Genomic DNA, 18,766 nt, shown 5'->3' with positions numbered 1-18,766 from the left:
AGGTCTCGCCTTTCCTGATTAATGAAGTTATGTAATGGGTTCAAGTGTTTCTCCAAAGAACATTAAGGAGTTAATTAGGCTGATCGATTCTGATCGAAACATATAATGATGAGCAGAGTCGATCTCTGTTATGTATTATTAATATGGGTGGTAATGTAAGTGCGGCTTACCACAAAACTTTGTATACTAACTGTATGGTAATTTTTACCAGGACCTTCTGGATATAGAAGTTATTAAAATAACTGAGGAGCTTCGTGCCCAAGAAGTCGTTGAGGTTAAGTTAGTAATGAAACAGCATAGTGGAATGTATGAACCAACACCTTCCCTTATATTAAACTTTCATGTACAAACGGAGAAAGTAAAGCCAGTTACCTATCAGTACAAGTATGACCTTTCATCCCTAACCCATGGCCATCTTGCTTGAAGACTGAAATATGTGCTAAAGAAAGTCACAATGACTCAAATTGCCAAGAAAATGAAACATGTGTGAACTGTAGTGGATCACATGCAGCTCGCTTCTGACATTGCCCAACTTTTAAAGAAGAAAAGGCAATCCTGAAGATCTGTACTGAGCAAAAGCTTTCTTTTCCAGCCGCATGAAAAGAATACAAAGAATATGTTAGTTAAACTCTCGTAACGTGATTAAACCAGATATCTCTTTAGCCACCGCAACATCAAGGGATGTCCCAGCAAATGCAGGTAATCAACAGTACAGATCCTGCAATGAACTAAAAAAACTTGTTCAGATGTTATTTGATCAAGTTTCTTCACTTACAGCCATTATTTCAGAGCTGACTAGATGAATAAAAAATCTGTAGTTGCAGCTAGTGAAACCAACAGTGGGATCCCCCTGAAAGTTCCTGTCCATAAAGTTTTACCTTTGCGGATAGGAGTAAATACAGCTTGCGGTATGTCATCTAATAAGTCCCCTGTTAAGGAAGGCCACACAACTAACCTCTCTGGGAAGTCATCTGCGATGACTTCCCTTTTTTCAAAATCTCTCCCTCTTTCACATCATATATTAGAGGATATGGTAGAGGAACTGCCTGATCACAGGGCATCATGAGTTTTTAAAAACAAAAATTCTAAAAAGAAAAACAGTATCACCTATCGCCTACAATTCATTTTTATGTATTTATCTGTAATTCTGTATCTATAGTTGACTTTTATTTATGTGCATTATCCTGTGGAACGTTTGAGGTCTTTGGTCCTGCATTGAAGATGTCAGAGTATTGATGCATGCAGATGAACCATTAATAATGTGTTTCCAGGAAACACACCATCTGTAACAAATGGTACACTCAGAGGATATATCTATGAGAGATATCACTGTTTCGAAGACAGTAGTAGTATTTTCATGCAGAATGAGGTGTCAGCTACAAAGATACCACTAGCTACCCTCATTCCTGCTGCTGTTACTGTAAAAATCTCTGCCCTCCTCAAATTGCATATCTGCAGTTTGTATCTCTCGCCAAACTCTGAGGTCAATGCTCTATATGCATCAAATCTCCTCCCACAGATCTATCACCATCGCTAAATAGTAGGAGACTTTAATACCCACCATATTTTAAGGGGCTTTTCTTTCTGCTCCTCTTGAGGAAATATGACGAGAGTGAGACGTGACTTAGATTTCTGTCTGTTGAATGATAGATCATGTACATTCATGTCCTTATTGTCTGGTACACTGTCCAACATCAATCTCTCCTTATGCTCACCGAGTTTATTCCCGCCTGTGAGTAATGACTTTTATGGCAATGACCAAAGGTCAATTGTTTTTGGTATCGACAGCAAGGTGAACAAAAGGCCACGCAAATGGATTGTTGAAAAGGCAGATTGGAATGGTTACCATAAAGCCTTCCCATCACAATATGATGATGTTACAGTCGCCCTTGATCAACTTACCTCTTTTATGTCCCTGGTACTTGAGAATGATAATATTCCACAAACATCTGGAACACCTAGACTTTCTTTTGTTGCTTGGTGGAATGATGACTTCCAAAATACTATTAGGAAACGGCGGTGGGCACTGCACAAATTTAACCGCAGGTTTACAAATGAATATCTAAATCTGTACCATAAGGCTAGAGCATTAACTTAGTTGTAACGTCTCTTTGAGAAATAATTTTTATCTTCCAGGAAATGCCCCGCCACCTGAATTTTTAGCTTAATAAGTAATTCAGGATATATTGGAGACAGTGAACATAATGCCTTTTTTTTTTTGGGATGAAAAGCCAATATGTCCAATGTGATGAATTGTAGTGGCTTTTTCATTAAAATTTTTCTCAATATGGTTGGAAGTGAGAGGAAACATATCAGAATATTTGCTTAGAAGAGGGGAATAATCGAGCTATCAAGCTTCTTAGTAAAATCATGAAATTTGTCATTAAAAATGTTTTTATCTTACGTCTACTAAGTAAGCCAACAGCAACATATACTCATTATTTTGTAAAAACATTAAGAATGGTGTTTTTTTATCCCGGAAAAATATTATTAATTCATCTTGGAATTCCAATAACAAAGTTAACACTTTTCCCCTGCGATAATCATCTGACTTCTGTATGAAAAGAAGAGATTTTTTCTTTTCACCCATTTCATCATTTTTAGCAGTCAGCCTATTTTGTAATAATCAACTTTTAAAAATTAATCATTTTTACAGCTCTGCAAAGAATTTGTTTGAGATTTTCTGATTGTGAAAATTGGCAGCTGTGTCATCGATTCGCCTTGTTAGAAAGCGGAATTTTTGTCTATTTTTTACTTCTATGTGTAATTAAACACTGACTATATCAATAGCAGCAGGCAATGCAAGGTTTTCTGCGATTGTATGGGATTAGCTACTCTTAATACTACAAGATAAGATGCTTCAAGTTCTTTTATCAGTGTGGCCTGACTTAAAATAGATTTCTTAAAGTATGTAATTTTCTATTGAAAAATTTCAAGGGTTTGCTTTTATGATCCAGATGTTTAATTCTCAAGTGTCAAATTAATTTTGTTGGCATCATGCCTTCATCGGAGAGGAGTTGGAAGCAAACAGTGCACTGTGGCTTTCCATCCAGCGAGCTAAAAGAATAATTTAAATGACTGTCGTTTACCAATCGATTCACTGGATATAGATGGCTCGCCTCATTTTTTCACAAATTTATATATTTTGCATTAGAATCTAATTAAAAAAAACAAAAAACAGTTACACTGTTTAACCATACACTAAAAAACAGAAACCTCGAATTAATTTTATTTTCAATGAAACAGTATTTAAAAAACTGACACCAGACTCACACTTTGCATTCAAAACTAAACTTACAATCTGCAATCCTTTGTGCCTCTTTTATACTGTTGAGAGCACAACGTATTCAAACTTATATGCATGTTCGAACATGACGCTTTCACAACAAATATTATGCAAGTTGACCAAACTGCAAGGAGCATGTGCACATTAAGTTGGAACCTGTAAATTGCTCATTTTGTACACTTTATATATATGCATGCTCATACCTATCACTATCAACCTTGCTAAATAGTTTTAACTAGGTTTCATTATATTGGAGTTGAATGGAGGGTTGCAAAATATTCATTTATATGAAATGAGGTAATAAGGTTGAAAATCACTGGTGCAAATTTAACTGGTGATCTTATTCACTTTTGCAGAAGACACAAGACTTTCCCTCTTTAACAATAATAATTGAGCACTGCTTATGATAAATGCTAAATGATAAAACCCTTATCATTTTTTTGGCAAAACAGAAAAAAAACAGATGTTATACAAACGAAGACCATGGCCATATTAATATGACTACAAAAACAATCAAAAGAGAAAGTGGCAACAATCAAAAGAGAAAACTTCATGCCACACAGTTGTCGTATAAATTTTGCGCATGCACACAGTTCTTCTGTTGCAGCATTAGTCACTATTTAATAGCCACACCTCATATAAGTGTATTATATCAGTGTAAATATGTATTTTATTATTTATTATGTCAGAAGGCTATGAGAGGAGTATGTATTTTGTGTTTTGCTTTCCTTTTAGTAAATTAATCTTTTTAATATTTTCTTTTTGATATGCTTTAGCCCCATAAGTTGAGAAACACTGATTTTAGTACCTTTTTACGATCAATACTTCTTACTGATTTTCAAAATCTGAAACATTTTTTTTTTAGTTCTATTTTGTTTTACATTTAAATCTATCATTATCTTATTTTTTTTTTTGTATTCTTTGGAATGATTTTTTGTTTGATTATCATTATATAATGTCTCTTTGTATGCATCATATTTATAACGTAATAATTATGAATGAAATATTTCTGCGTTTGGTTTTCCATTCATTAATAATATTTTTTTTTTTAGGTGGCTGATATTTTAGGTAAAGCGACTGAATGTGTTCCTAAAAAAGAAGTTTCAGATAGTAATCCTCATTTAAAAAATCTCTATGAAGGTTTAACAATGACTGAAGCTGAGCTTAAAAAGGTAAGGACCCCTTATTTTTGTTATCATTGAATTGTGTATATATCATTATGTTGTTAATTTTGTTGTTTGTTTTTTTTTTCTTTGTAAATGCATTGCAATTTGCTGATATTTGAGTTATCTTTAAACTTTGAAGATAAGATAAATACTGAAAAATTGAATTATGCATTTTTAGAATAAAGTTTTGTTTTTAATTCAAGATATATTTTAGAGTTTAAACCTTATTAATTATAATAAAATTCTACATTATAGATTTTATAATTTTAACATTTATTTGAGTTTGGACTTACATTATGCTCTGTTAAAATTTTATTCGTACTTGAGAGGAACTCATAATAAAGTTTTATGTAATTTTAATTGTCTTGAAAAGACAGAAAAAACTTATTCAGGAAAAGCAACTGATTGCTTTGTAGCAGTTATCTTTTCTAAATTGGCAGTTGTTCAATCTAAACATTGTATAATTTACTCTCAACTTGTGTAACATGCAGCAACAAAAGAATTGTTAGATTTTTGTATGACATATTTTAAAAATATGGAATGAAACCAGGCTATAAAAGATAGTTCAAAAAATTTAGTAATCTATATGTACAATGCATAAATTATTCAGTTTTTTAAATTTTATGAAACATTTTAATTAGTGTGAATAAAAAAATGTTGTATTCTCCAATTTGACATTTCTAAACTAGATTATTCAAGTGTATTTGTATGTACAAATGTTAATTTCATGACTTAATGATATTCCTACATGTAATTCTTCAATCTTAAGTTGATTTTCAGTGTTAGTGTTTGAAGAGTTAATGTTTCAGACAGGATTACTGTAATGAAGATTTTTTACACAAAGGGTTTTGTACTAGAAAGCTTAATAAGATGACACACTATTCAAGTTTTATTTCCTTGTATTTGAGTCACCCCCATCTTTCTAATTAATGCCTGAAGTTTAGTGTCAGTGAAAAATATGTGTCATGACAAATAATTATTTTGCTATATTAAAATAGCCATGAGTATAGAATTTCATAAGAAATTAGTGAGGGGTTGCATTTAATATAATTTGTGAGCAAATAACTTCCTGCATATATTTTGTACATGACATTGTGAAGTTCCTAATATCCTCTTCTGACAGTTTGTAAAAATATCATGTTCAAAATGGATTAACACTACAGCTTCATAGTTGATGCCACTAGACGTTTTATTATAAAAAGAAGAATACAAAAAATGTTAACCTTCTTTTTTTAGCTAAAAAATTTTCAGAATATGGTTAAGTAAAAAGTATTAAAAATATATTTAGAAAGCTGTCTTTCAAGTGCTTAATCAGATAGTTGATATAGAATGACATAGAATGATGTCAAGTCACTCTTGAGAATAGAAAATTCATTATTAAGAATAATAAGCAATCCATGCCAGGCTTACTAGTAAATGTTGAATGAAGTTACATATCATTGCATTATTCACTGAGCCAACGTTACTGCTGCTCATTAGCTGAGTCCTCTGAAATGCTGGTGATGTTCAGCACTACTAGCGTGTGACACATACCTATGTTTTTCACAGGGATCACGTACCTCAGTACTGAGGCCTCTTACCTCAGCTATTTTACTTCCATCAAAGCCATAGGAAAGCTTGGGGGACAGATAGTATAGAAAATATAATTAATGTACTTCTTTGTTTGGGAAATGATACATTGTCTTAGATGTGTAGAGTAGTAATTTTTAGGAATATGCATATAAAAATAAATATTTTTGTGTTGAACCATTTTCATAATTATTCTTTAGTTATTCTAGTACTTTTTGTTTGGAAAGTCAAGTTTGATACTTTACTTGCATGTGAACAAATATTCAGGTAACGTCTGTGCTCTATTACGTTTTAATTGCTTCATTGTATTACATATTTTAATGTTACTTTGTATGTCGAAGTTGATTAATTAATTACTTTGTTGTAATTTACTTTAATAGGTTTTTAAAAGGCATGGCCTTGTACCAGTAAATCCTCTGAATGAAAAGTTTGATCCTAATTTACATGAGGCGCTTTTTCAACAGGTTTGTTGTTTAATACTTTTTGTTACTACTTGCTCACTATTTTATTACTTTTTAAGGTAACAGCATTAATATATGTGTAAATATGTATTATTATGTATTTTTTGATCGAAAAGCATTCATAAGAACTTTTAAAGCGTTCATATCTAATGATAGACATAGAAAGTAGCTTGTTTCAGTTGGATTATACATAATGTGTTGCCTGCTAGTTGACTGTAGTTCTGTTCAACTAGTAAACAATAAGCACCATCCCATCCTCTGGACCTAAGGATGATATGTATGACATGTAAATGAGGTGTAGTCTTGTGCAGACTCAGGCTGACCATTTCTGAGACTTGTGGTTATATACAAGTGTGTGTTTATTATACAATTGACAGTCAGTTCTGTTCAGTTATTTAAGTGTAAGACTCGTCTCAGCCAGTTAGTGTCAAATTCATTTTTGATTGAGAAAAAATAGTCTTCAAATGTTAATTGGTTGAAGGTCATCAAAAGTAATCTGTCAACATTTTTTAAAACTGTTGTAAATGATAAGTAAATCATGGACTTTGGAATAACGTTGAACTCAAAGTCTAGTCTTTACAGTGAAAATGCCTAAACTTTCTTACATACTGCTATAGAACCACAATGGTATCAAAACAATTATGACTTTTTTAGTCTTGAGAACATGTATAATGAATTGGTTTCACCATGCTTGACAAGGAGTACTTACTACCTCAAGACTTAAATATTTAAAGGATTCTGCTCATTTCAATTTATACGCATCCAAATGGCTGCATTATATGAGAATGTCATGAGAACATAATTATATTACAGCTTGCCCAGCTGTTTCTTGTTAAGTAACATACTATACTCCCCATGTCCACTAGGCACCTTGTTTACCATATCTTGTTCTCTTTGACTTAGTTTTCCTAAAATTTTATTTAAAACAAGAATGATACAAAACGATTAACTTGATATAAAATAAAATAAAAAAGCAGATGTTATTATTTTGAAGGGTAGTACTTTCCACTTAAGTAGAGGGACTGTTACATATAGATAAAAAATTAAATTCATGAGTGTTACCTGAACTTAAAAATTTAGAAGTTATCTGAACTTTAAAATTACATATTGCAAGAAATATTGTAAGTATACTATTAAAATAATCTATTGATATAATAGACTACTGTGTTGGTTAAGTATAATAGACATATACCACCTTATAATGAAGGAATTACTTATCAATGTGACAAATTCCAAGAAGATTTCCAGAAATCATACTTGACCATTGCTGATAATATACACAAGTACTTATTCTCATCTACATAAGTAGAATTCATTTTAATACATTTAACAAAAGGATTTTGAATCTTTTGTTTATTTATATTTCATAAGAAATAAATCCACTATCAGGCGTGCTAAGCCTGACATAGGCTTCACCAGTGCACCATTAGCTGTACCTTTTGAGGGTTCCATAGAGCCTTCACAGCTACCGTAGTGGCTCAGAGCGCACAAGGTCTCCATTGCACTTCATCCCTGTAGGAAATTCCTGCTTCAGTTTGTTGTCAACCTCATACAACGTGAACATAGGGTTGGGCTGGGCTTTGTGAGACCCTTATCAAATACCAAAGATAAATCAACAAAAAATCCAAAAGTCTCTTGGGTTTTTTCTTGATTTACCTTTGGTATATGATTAGAGTGACTCAAATCCCAGCCCCATGTCCACATTGTTTGAGGCTGGCAACAGACTGAAATAGGAGATTGATTGTAGGGTGAAGTACACTGGAAACGTTGTGTCCTCCAAGCCGCTACAGTAGCTGTGAAGGCTCTATAGGAATCTTGAAAAGGTGTGTCTTAACGGGGCACTGGTGAAGCTAATGTTGGGCTTAGCAGACCAATAGTGGATTTACAGTTGCTTTCAAAATATAGCTAATCTTTGGAATTGGATTGGTTCTAAGGATAATAAAACTAGGAAATACTCTAAAATGGAATGTTGAACATTTTATCTTGTAACTGAAAAGCTCTATAAAGCAGTGGATGTGATGGAGGAAAGAATCGATATATTTGGGTTGAGCGAAAATGGAAAGAGCAGGGAAGTAAAGATTTGAGGAAGGGTAATATGATGTATTGGAAGGGAAGTAATGGTAATACAAGGAATGAAATCACAATTATTGTCAATGAGAAAATTAAAGAAAACTTAGAAGACTTCATGTATTTATCAGAAAGGATTATTATAGTACAACTAAGACTAAAGAGTGAAGTTTGAGAATCACTGAAGTGTATGTACCTCAGGTAAGGAACCTGCAGGAAGAGAAAGGCAAAGTGAAACTTTGCTCCTCATTCATTTTGCTTTTTCAAAAAGAAATAAAAAAATAGTTACAGAAGAGAACTAGGGAGGAAAATTTGAGGATGTGAAGGTTATTCTGTTATTCCTGGTGTGGCAATGGACGGAAATCATAGGTTACTAGTGGACAATATTACCTTGAACATTGCTATGAAGTACCAAAATGGCTGAAAGTTGGACATTTAGGACAAGGATTTAGCATGTGAATGCCAAAAAAAAAATGAATAAGGAAAGTACCAAAACATTAAGGGAGTAGATGAAGAGTAGAAAGTTATTTAAAGAGGCATTTGTGGAAATTGCAGAAGAGGTTTGTGGTAGGACAGCTGTTTAAGTTTGGAGGGAAACAGAGCGAATGGTGGAATGATAAAAGTATAAATGCAGTAAAAGAGATGAACTGTACCTGGGGAATGTGGTTGAAGAGTTTCAAGAGAGGGGATGGCGATGTGCAAGAGAAAAATAATGTGAACGTAGCAAAGAGGAGTTTACAGTCAGTTATAAAAGAGGAAATAGGTAAAGCATAGAATAAATTTACAAGAAAGTTGGAAGATGTTAATGGTAATAAAAAGATGCTGTACAAGATGAGGAAGAATAAAAGGAAACCTACAGAGAGATCTGTAAAAATGGAAACAGAAGAAGAAACAGTGATAGAAAAGCTAGAAGAGATTATGGGAAAGGTACTTTTGATGGGCTCTTAAACAAAATGTGTGTAGAATGTAGCATAAGGGACAAAAGGAAGGTAAAGAATATATCAGGTTAGTCGTGATCGGAAGTAGAAACTGCTACCAATCTGAATGGAATTCAGATTCTAATGGATCTGCTAATGGACAGCAGATCCATTAGGAATGCAGTGGTTATACAGTTATTAGAAGTCTATAAAAGATTGGAAAAATTCCAGAGGATTTGGGTAAGGAGGAAATAGTGCCGCTATTCAAGAAAGGAAGTCCATCAGTGAAGAACAACGTGGTTTTCATCTGGGAAGGAGCACTACTGATTTAATCTTCACTAGGATATAATTAATAGAAAATAAATGGGAATATTATAAGAAAGTTTGCATGATTTTTGTAGACACTGGAAAAGCAATATGATTCAGTAAAGGTAGGTATGGTCAGTAAAGGTATAAGTGTGGGAAAGTCTTTAAAGCATAGGAATTGAGCTTGGAATAATAGAGTGGTTATAAAAATGTATAGAATTAACCAATGTAGAGTTAGGATCCCAGCAGGCAATACTGGTTTGAAATCAGGAAAGGACTAAAGCAGATAATTGTCTTGTTGCCTGATATGTTAAATGTAGTGGAGAACATGTCTGGATTGGTAAAGGAGAAACTTAAAACATTGGGAAGAGAAGCAAGACATATGATAGTTGCTGATGATATAATGATCTGGGAAAAGAATGGAGGTACAAATATAGTTGAAAGTGTGAAAAAGAAACTATGAAACTTTAGGGTCTGAGGATTAGTATAAAGAAGAGTCAAATTATGGTGGTGGGGAGAAACATCGATAAACATCGAAAATATAATGTTAGACAACACTTAGGTGAAAATGGTGAACAAATTTTCAAATTTAGGAACGGACATGTTGAACAATGGAAGGATTAACTAAGAAATCACGAAGAGGTTAGGAAAGGGAGAAAGGTTTTACCAGAGTGTTGGCACCTTTTATGGGATAAACAGGTTTCGTGTAAATCTAAAATGATTATGTATAAAACGTTTTTTTATTCTGATGGTAACATATGCATCAGAAACTTGGATGATAAATGAAAAAGAGTGGAGTAGGTTGCAGGCATGTGAAATGAAGTTCTCACAAAGTGTAGCAGGGAAGACAAGGTTGGGTAAGATAAAAAGCATCGTAATCTAGGAAGACTTGAATACTGGCCTGAAAAATAGGGTGGAAAGAATTGGTTGAGATGGCTAATCAGCCATCTCAACCAATTGAAAGATCTAAGAAAGATGATTCTTAGATGAAACATCTAAGAAAGATGGAAGGTAATAGAATTCCAAAGATTAGGGAAGATTTGAAGGATTCAGAGAAAAGACCAAGGGGTAGGCCGAGGAGAAGATAGAAAGTTGAGGTTAGGTTGGACTTACAGAGAAGGGAATATCCTGGATGAGGTAGTAAGTGAATGACACTAGAAAGATTGGTGAAAATAGAGAGGTTTGGTAGATTCCTAGACCTGCAATAAGATAGAACAGGGACAGATATGGTATGTATTTATTTGATAAGAGACAGTGGAACTGCTTTATTTTATAGTCTCTCATGAGTTAGAATTAAAAAAATGTATTATAATGATTAATTAATTGTATGAAGAAATCATTATTACTCTGAAGCAAAAGAGGCAATCTGAGAGTTATAGAGAGTTTTACAACCCACATAGGATTTAAATAGGGATGTGTTTTAAGTTCACTCTTATTTCATTATTTCTAAATGACAATGGTGAATTATCATGATGGTGGGATTAATAGCAGTGGTTTAATAGTTTAAGTTGCTGCCATTTGCAGAGGATATTATTGTGCCAATATCATCTGATAAATGGATACTTCATAAAAATGACAAAAATATTTTGAACTGTATTGTGCAAAGCATCTGTCAGTTTATCCAAACATAAATGTTACAGTTTTTTGAAATGGTGGTGGACAAACTAGAGTAGAAAATTGGCTGTTAAAATATTGCTTAATGTATTTAACATCTGCAGGATCATTTCAATTGAAATAATTCTAAGTATAAATATGCACTACATAATGTTTTCAAAAATTATGTGAATTTTCAGTAAGATTTAACGTATCATAGACAGTTTATAGATCAACATTATATATGAAGCTCAAGCTTGGGATTGTACTAATTTTTATCTGGTGTAATTTTGTATTTTTTTTTTTTTTATAAAACACATTTTTAATTAACTTAGAATTATGCATAATTATATTTTATATTCAGCAATTGGGCTGTCATTATTTCTCTGTAATTGAATTTATGTTTAAGATAATTAATTATAACTCATTAAATAGTCATTGTTAACTAAGCTATGTAACTAAGATCTTTTATAGAAAAATATTAGGAGTAACATTACAATATACTTTTATTTTATATCGAAGCTGTTTTGAAAAAGGCTAAATTAAGTCTACTGGAACAACATAAATCTTGTTCTGAAAGTCCAAATCATAGATTGTGCTAGGGATATTATTCCCTGTCTTCACAAGATTCTATAGAATACAAGACATTAATTCAGTCTTTAAATATCATAGATTATTATGTGCAATTCAACACCTCTATTGAAGTTTTCTTTACTGTTTTTAACACTGCTTTGTAGATTTTAGTTTCAAAATACCGAAATTGTAGATTTTAGTATCAAATTTATAAAATCTACAATCTGCAAAATACAGTTGTTTTTGCTAGAACTGTTTAATATTTCCACCAACCAGTTTTATCTCAGTTGTAACCATGAAGTGTGGTGTTAGAAGAGACAGTACATGTGAATTAAATCAAGAAAGGGGGTGAAAGTAAGAAAGAAACAGATGTGGGTTGTTATTTATGATAACTTTTGATTACATTCAAGATTGCCTTCAGTTATAAATATATTTGTTGGTTCAATTCTTATTTTATTTGTAAAAGTACATGATTTATTTAAAATAAAGTTCTATTTTACACTTCAATGAAAGATACTGTGGTAAAAAGGAAGATTAGAGTTTTAAATGAGTAGCTATGTATTGTCTCTTAGTCACATTTTAAAAATGTACTACCCAGCTTGGTTTTATTATATGAGGCGTGTATTGTAAAAAAAAAAAAAAATGTGAAAAATATCAACAAACTTTATTCACTTATAAAAACTACATTTATTTACTACTTTCATACATAATTGTCTTCATCCTAACAAATAGTGTTTACACTAGCTTCTTCATTCCCTCTTAAAAAGTTCTGCCATCAGTGACTTAAACCACACAGTAATGTCATCTTTAATTTTTTATTATCAAAACTTTGTGATTCAAGACACTATTTAAAGTGAAGTAAGAGAAAATAATAGTTGGCAGTAGGTCAATGCTATAGGGTGGATGATTGAAGCTTTTCCAATGAAAGTTTTCCTGTTGCCTTACTGTTTGATTTGCTGTGTATAGTCGGGCATTGTTGTGCAAAAACAAAATATCACAGGATAGTATCCCACATTGTTTATTTTTTACAGCGCTTCTAAGATTTTTTAATATTCTCAGTACATATCTACATACACAGTACTTTCACAATCATTAAATTTGTCATGCAAAACACCCTTTTTGTACCAAAAACAGTAGCCATAAGCTTCTTTGCCTAATATTCTTGTTTGAACTTCTATCTAGGAGATGATGAATGCTGCCATTTGCATTGCCTGTTGGTTTATCTCAACATTCAAATAAGAAATCGAAGTTTCATTTCTGATAACAATGTGATCAAACAGTTCATCACTTTCATTTTCATAGTGCATTGAAAATTCATGCGCTGCAGCAAGATCTTTTTCCTTGTGTATTTCATTTAAGTACTGGCCAAAAATTTTTTGTAGCATAATTTTTCAGTCAAAACTTTTATCAAAGATAAGCAAATACAAATTGTGACACAATGAAGTGCTGGTTTTCTAAAAATTTTCAACTTTTCTAGTCATATTATCCGTTAGCACAGATGTCAAACAGCTACATCTTTCATCGTGAATGTTTATCAAAATGAAAGGCACCACTGTTTTACTTTAGCATCACTCATTATATTCATTCTGTAAATATCACAAATTTGCTTGGAAATTTCAGCTGCAAAATTGTTTTTTGCCATAAAAAATCAGATTTGGCAAAAAATCTCATACTTGGCAGGATCATGAGTTGTAGCACTCATTATAAATGGATGAATGTAAATAACAGCAAAATGACTAAGCTATTGTTGTTAACAGTTGACTATTGATTGAAGTAACTGAGCTATCCGGCGTCACTGTTTATATGCAGCAAATTCAAAACTGACCTTACTGTAAAAATTGCCTCATTTCTATATATTTAATTTTAGATTACCTTTTTTTGCTACAGCGACAGATCTCTCTGTGTCTTATGTGCATCTGATCTATTTTAATTTAAGTACTCTATAGGAACTGGATAATTAAATTTGGCATAATTGGTTGAAATTTAGCTTATACATTTGAATTCCTATGATTCTGCTTTTCTAAGATATTCTTTTGCAAGTTGTCAAGGATACAGTTTTATCATACCCCAGAATCCCATTCACTAACATTGTGATATATTACAAAATCTAATATATATATTTAAATCTAATTAAGAATTTTTGTTTGCTAAGATCAACTGATGACATTCCTTTATTTAATTTCTGTGTTATAAATGTGTGCAACATTTGCAGAGCTTTATGTTTCTAAAACTATAGTGAATTTGGCTGAACAATGTAGAGCTCAGTTGGACAGTTCTGTGCAGCATGTAATTTTGGAGATTGTGAGAATTTTTCATGTGTTGTCTTGCATGTTCTTGTTCCTAGGTATTGTTTTAGTATCTATGAAAAGCATCTTGTTGCAGCTTTTTATATTTGAGCTGCTCGTTCAAAATTGTTGATTTTGGTAATGTGCTGCTCTCATCTCAGATAAAGATACCCGATCTTAGAAATTAGGTTCTAGTTGGAAACCAGAGAAAGACCTTGGTAATTTATTACTGACCTTACCTCCAGAGACCTTAGAGTAGCATTCCTTTTGGTGAAATTTTGTTTCACAATTCAGTTGAATGTAGATCATTATTTTTTACTATATCACTCATCATTTGGTCTAGGTCCTTTCTTAGAGTGTTGTTTTATGGGTTTTGGCTTCAAACTACTTAAACTGTAGTTCTTTGTGGTCCTCTAGTAATTACTGCTGTACAAAAAATCCACCTGGGATTGAGGTGTAGCTGTACTTTCTAATACATACATATCTAGGTGTTTTCCAGAAAATGCAGTATTATGCCGAGTAAGCTATTGATATTTTGGTGTGAGTAAAGTTGGTTAATCAACCTTCTACCTCAAAATTGGTATGAAAATTCATATAAACCACTGATAAAACATATGAAAAAAATTAATTATATAGCTAGTGCAAAATTATTATTTGTTTTTTTTTTTTTTTTTTTTTTTTTTTACAGGAAGTAGAAGGCAAAGCACCAGGAACAGTTGTTGTAGTGTCAAAGATTGGTTACAAACTTCATGAACGGGTTGTCAGACCAGCACTTGTAGGTGTAGCAAAAGCGTAATAGATTAGCTCTAGGGTTGTAATTATTATACACATTTTGGTGTAGTTATTCCTTGTGAAAGGAAGCAGTTAATTGCTATTATAATAATATTGTATATTAATTATATATTTTTGTTTATTAAATAATAAATTTAAGATGAGGATTTTTTATTTGTAAAGTCTTGTTCATTTATGTATACGTGTGCGCGCTTGTGTAACATATATATGTAAGTATTTATATACAAGTATAAATTTTATGGATGTCTGTTTGAATTGTGTGTTAATCAATATGCTAGGTCTACAATCAATCCATTTTTCATTTTTATATACAAAACCAACAGAAAGAAAAATATCTGTTTTTAATAGTGGAAAAAAAATTCTGTTGAAAATTTATGAGTAAAATTCATTAGAGTTTAATGATTTCGTATTAGATGCATTTTAAATGTCTTATATATATAGATCTAAATCTGGGTTAAAATATTTTAACGGTCATAGTTGGGTAACTAGTCAAGGTCTAAATTTAGTTGAGAATTTCCATAAAAAAATATTGTTCTTAGAAATACTATAATGATACGAGGATAAATCAAATATAAAAGGGACTTTATTTTTTTTAAAATCTATATATTGAAAAATAAAAGGCAAATTTAATGTATTTTTCTACATAGTTTCCTGCTTTAGAAATACATTTTTCCCAGGGATAAGGAAAGTTTTTATCACAGCATCGTACAATAAAGCTAGTTGCATCAGGAGCCAGTTGCGCATAAATCCCTCTACATCCTCGTCATCTTCAAATCGTTGACCTCCTACAGCTGGGTGAAAATCGCTGGGTGATAGGTCTGGGCTGTAGGGAGGATGATCAAGTTGAGTTCAGGGAATTTCTTCTAGTTTTGAGACCGTTAGAGTTGTAGTATAGGGCCTGGCGTTGTGGAGGATGGCCTCTCGAATCGGTTGGTCTCATCTTTTGCGGCGATATGCAGCCCTCACTTCATTCAACAGCTTGCAGTAGTAAGCAGTATCAATTATGCGTTGCTCATGCAAAACATTAATGAACAAAATGCCTCGCTGGCTGAAAAAACTGTTGAAAGAACCTTGCCAGCTGACAGTTGAGTCATGGCTTTTACTGGGACTGCCTCTCTTTTCCTCCGCCACTCCATACTGGCTTGTTTTGACTGGGAATGTAGTGGTGGACCCATGTTTCATCGCAGGTGACAATCTGACCCAAAAATGCATCACCATCTTTTGCAAACCTTGCTGTAAGCCTCTTGACAGACCTCCAAACATCTCAACTTCTGATCTGCGGTCAAAAGACGAGGGACCCATCTGGCACACATTTTACAGAACTGTAGGTTGTTTGTGATGATCGCTTGACAGCTCCCATAACTTATTCTGCAATTTTGGATACTCTCACCCGTCAATCGTCTTCAAGAGTGGTCTCAAACCACGTGAACATTTTCATCTGTGATGCTGGTCCGAGGACGGTGATCATGTTCCTGATTATCCATTCGTTCTCATCCTTCCTTGAACTCTTTATGCCAGGTAAACACACGAGTCCTTGACAAAGTTTGGTTCACGAACTGTGCAGTCAATCTTAAGCTTGAACTCCTTCACAAGCAAGAAATTTTGTAATTATACGTTGCGCAGTGGAGGGGTGCATCTGTTGCTCTGACATCGTGAGTGTTACTGACGAATTGGTTGGGAGTGTGGAATGGCTGACTCTCCCCACACCTAATGACCTCCACCCAAGCATACTAGAAGCATGGGCCCAGTACTACCAACCATAGACACATAGGAACAAAAATCCTGTTTATATTTGATTTACCATCTTATTTTATAAAATAAAATATGTTGTTTTATCTAATTTAACGAAGGTTATGTTGTTTTAGAGAATGTATAACATGGATTATAATGCAAAACTTAGATTTTTTTTATCAAAAATCTCTTAACTCTAGCTTTTGGAGTTCTCATAAATTGACAGGAAAGGAATGAAGATAAACAGCTAGTGCTATAAAACCATTCGTTTTACAGATTATGCTCTCTTAACTCAAAATAAGAGACCTACATGTATATATAAACTTGAGTCACACTAGATGAAATAACTGATTTTTAAGAGTAAATGTGGAATGAAAGTGTATGAGAAAAAAAATTATGAAATTGGCAAAAAAATGAAAAGTGGAATGCTGATAAAGTTAGTCCAAGTTAAAGGGAAGTAGGTTCCATGCCCTGCAGCAAAGAGAATGTAGGTACTTAGGTTCTCAGTAGAATAATAAAATAAAAAGAATGGTTTCTAGAGAAATTATTGAATTGAAATGAGACTTCTTTTTTTTTTGTTCTAATAAAAAAAAAATACACTTCCAGAAGCCAGAAAATAAACGATTTTGAAAGGTTCAGACACAATTATTTCCTCTTCTCAGGTATCCACCAACCTAATCAAAATATTGGAAATAAGTGTTTTGTTCTGTGGTCCAATAAAACCTTAATGGTGCTATAGGAATTGAACTGCCCTTGTTACTCTGGGCTCCTGACTTTGAAGTTCTTGTTCAGTGAATGGAGGTAAAAATATTTCATTCAATCTTGCGGATTGGCTACTAGCTATACTGTTTTTTGTCATGTTCTCCTGGTTTTCAAATCAGAATCTATCAGTTTGGGAAATCTGGTGCTTGTGTTAAACTGCATCACAAAGAGGGTGCAGAAGTTCCAGGTAGTATTATTTGTTTACAGTTTGGCCTTTGTTGTGTATTAGTTATGCACAACTCCATGGTACTGAAAAAAAGTCAACATCTTTTAACTTAATTACTCATTAGTCTCTTTTTTTTTGGTCATGGGGATGATGTTGACTTTCATTGTGTTGACTAAGGTTTGTTTTCTGGGTTGTACCAATACACCCAAGTTTTATCAGACTCGTAAGAAAGTTAGCTTTACTGTTGAACACACTCCAAAATAACCTTTACAGTATTTAAATAAATCTTTTTGATCATTTGGTAAAAATTTCACAGGCATTCAATACATGCCCAAATGTGTTAAAAACATTTGAATGAAATTGTTGTTAATCCAAATGTAATTGCAGTTTTTCAGATAGTCAGTTGGTGATTTTCCATTATCTAACTGCACACATTGTTATTGACTTTTAAATTTCAGGTATTTGATGGTCTGTCATCTGCTCTTACCTGTTTAATTTGTGTAATCTCTCTAGCTATGTTCTCAAAACTTATTTAACCTTACAAATTGTTCCACCTTTGGTATCACCAAGCTTTTGGGAGAACTTGATGGGATAATGATATTCTATACATTCTGTGATTATGAGCAAATAAAAATGTGACGTGAACTGTTGTAATAATACGTAGAATAGCTGCTGGGGAATAACTGATATGCTCTATTAGGTTATAAAAAAACGTATGTATTACATTCTGTACTAGTCCTATGCCCTATCAAGTTTTACTAGTCATGTTTAAATACTTTTCAAGAAAAAAATGTGACTTGATGCTTTTGAATAGACTTGCATTGCAGGGCTGTTTATTTAAAAATATGCTGAAATTTAAAAATCTAAAATTAATTTGAACTGCTGAGACTGATTCTTAGCAAGATGACATCAGCACTCTGTCTATCCAAGTTAAAACTTGCATTGGATTGTAGATGTTGCTAGTTTGGTACATGTGTTGTTCAAAATTGATACATATTATTTGATAACAAAAAAGGCTTTAAAAGATTTTTGTCGATTACACTCCAGTATATGATATCAGAAAAATATTTTTAAATGACACCATAATATACA

At 32.6% G+C, this 18,766-nt stretch overlaps 1 protein-coding gene across 2 annotated transcripts in view; it reads left to right on the top strand.

Moving 5' to 3' along the window:
- Roe1 (grpE protein homolog, mitochondrial Roe1) overlaps positions 1-15,168 on the top strand; it is a 31,085-nt gene extending 15,917 nt beyond the window's left edge. For both annotated transcript variants that reach the window (XM_075366241.1, XM_075366242.1), the window contains exons 4-6: positions 4,339-4,458; positions 6,402-6,485; positions 14,912-15,168. In XM_075366241.1, coding sequence (XP_075222356.1) covers positions 4,339-4,458; positions 6,402-6,485; positions 14,912-15,019 — 312 coding nt within the window. In that variant the 3' untranslated portion in view covers positions 15,020-15,168. The remainder of the gene's footprint in view (positions 1-4,338; positions 4,459-6,401; positions 6,486-14,911) is intronic.
- The last annotated feature ends 3,598 nt before the right edge of the window (positions 15,169-18,766 follow it).

Source organism: Lycorma delicatula, chromosome 5 (genome assembly GCF_047948215.1).
Source record: "Lycorma delicatula isolate Av1 chromosome 5, ASM4794821v1, whole genome shotgun sequence".
Lineage (NCBI taxonomy): Eukaryota > Metazoa > Arthropoda > Insecta > Hemiptera > Fulgoridae > Lycorma > Lycorma delicatula.
This window is presented reverse-complemented; position numbering and strand designations above follow the sequence as displayed.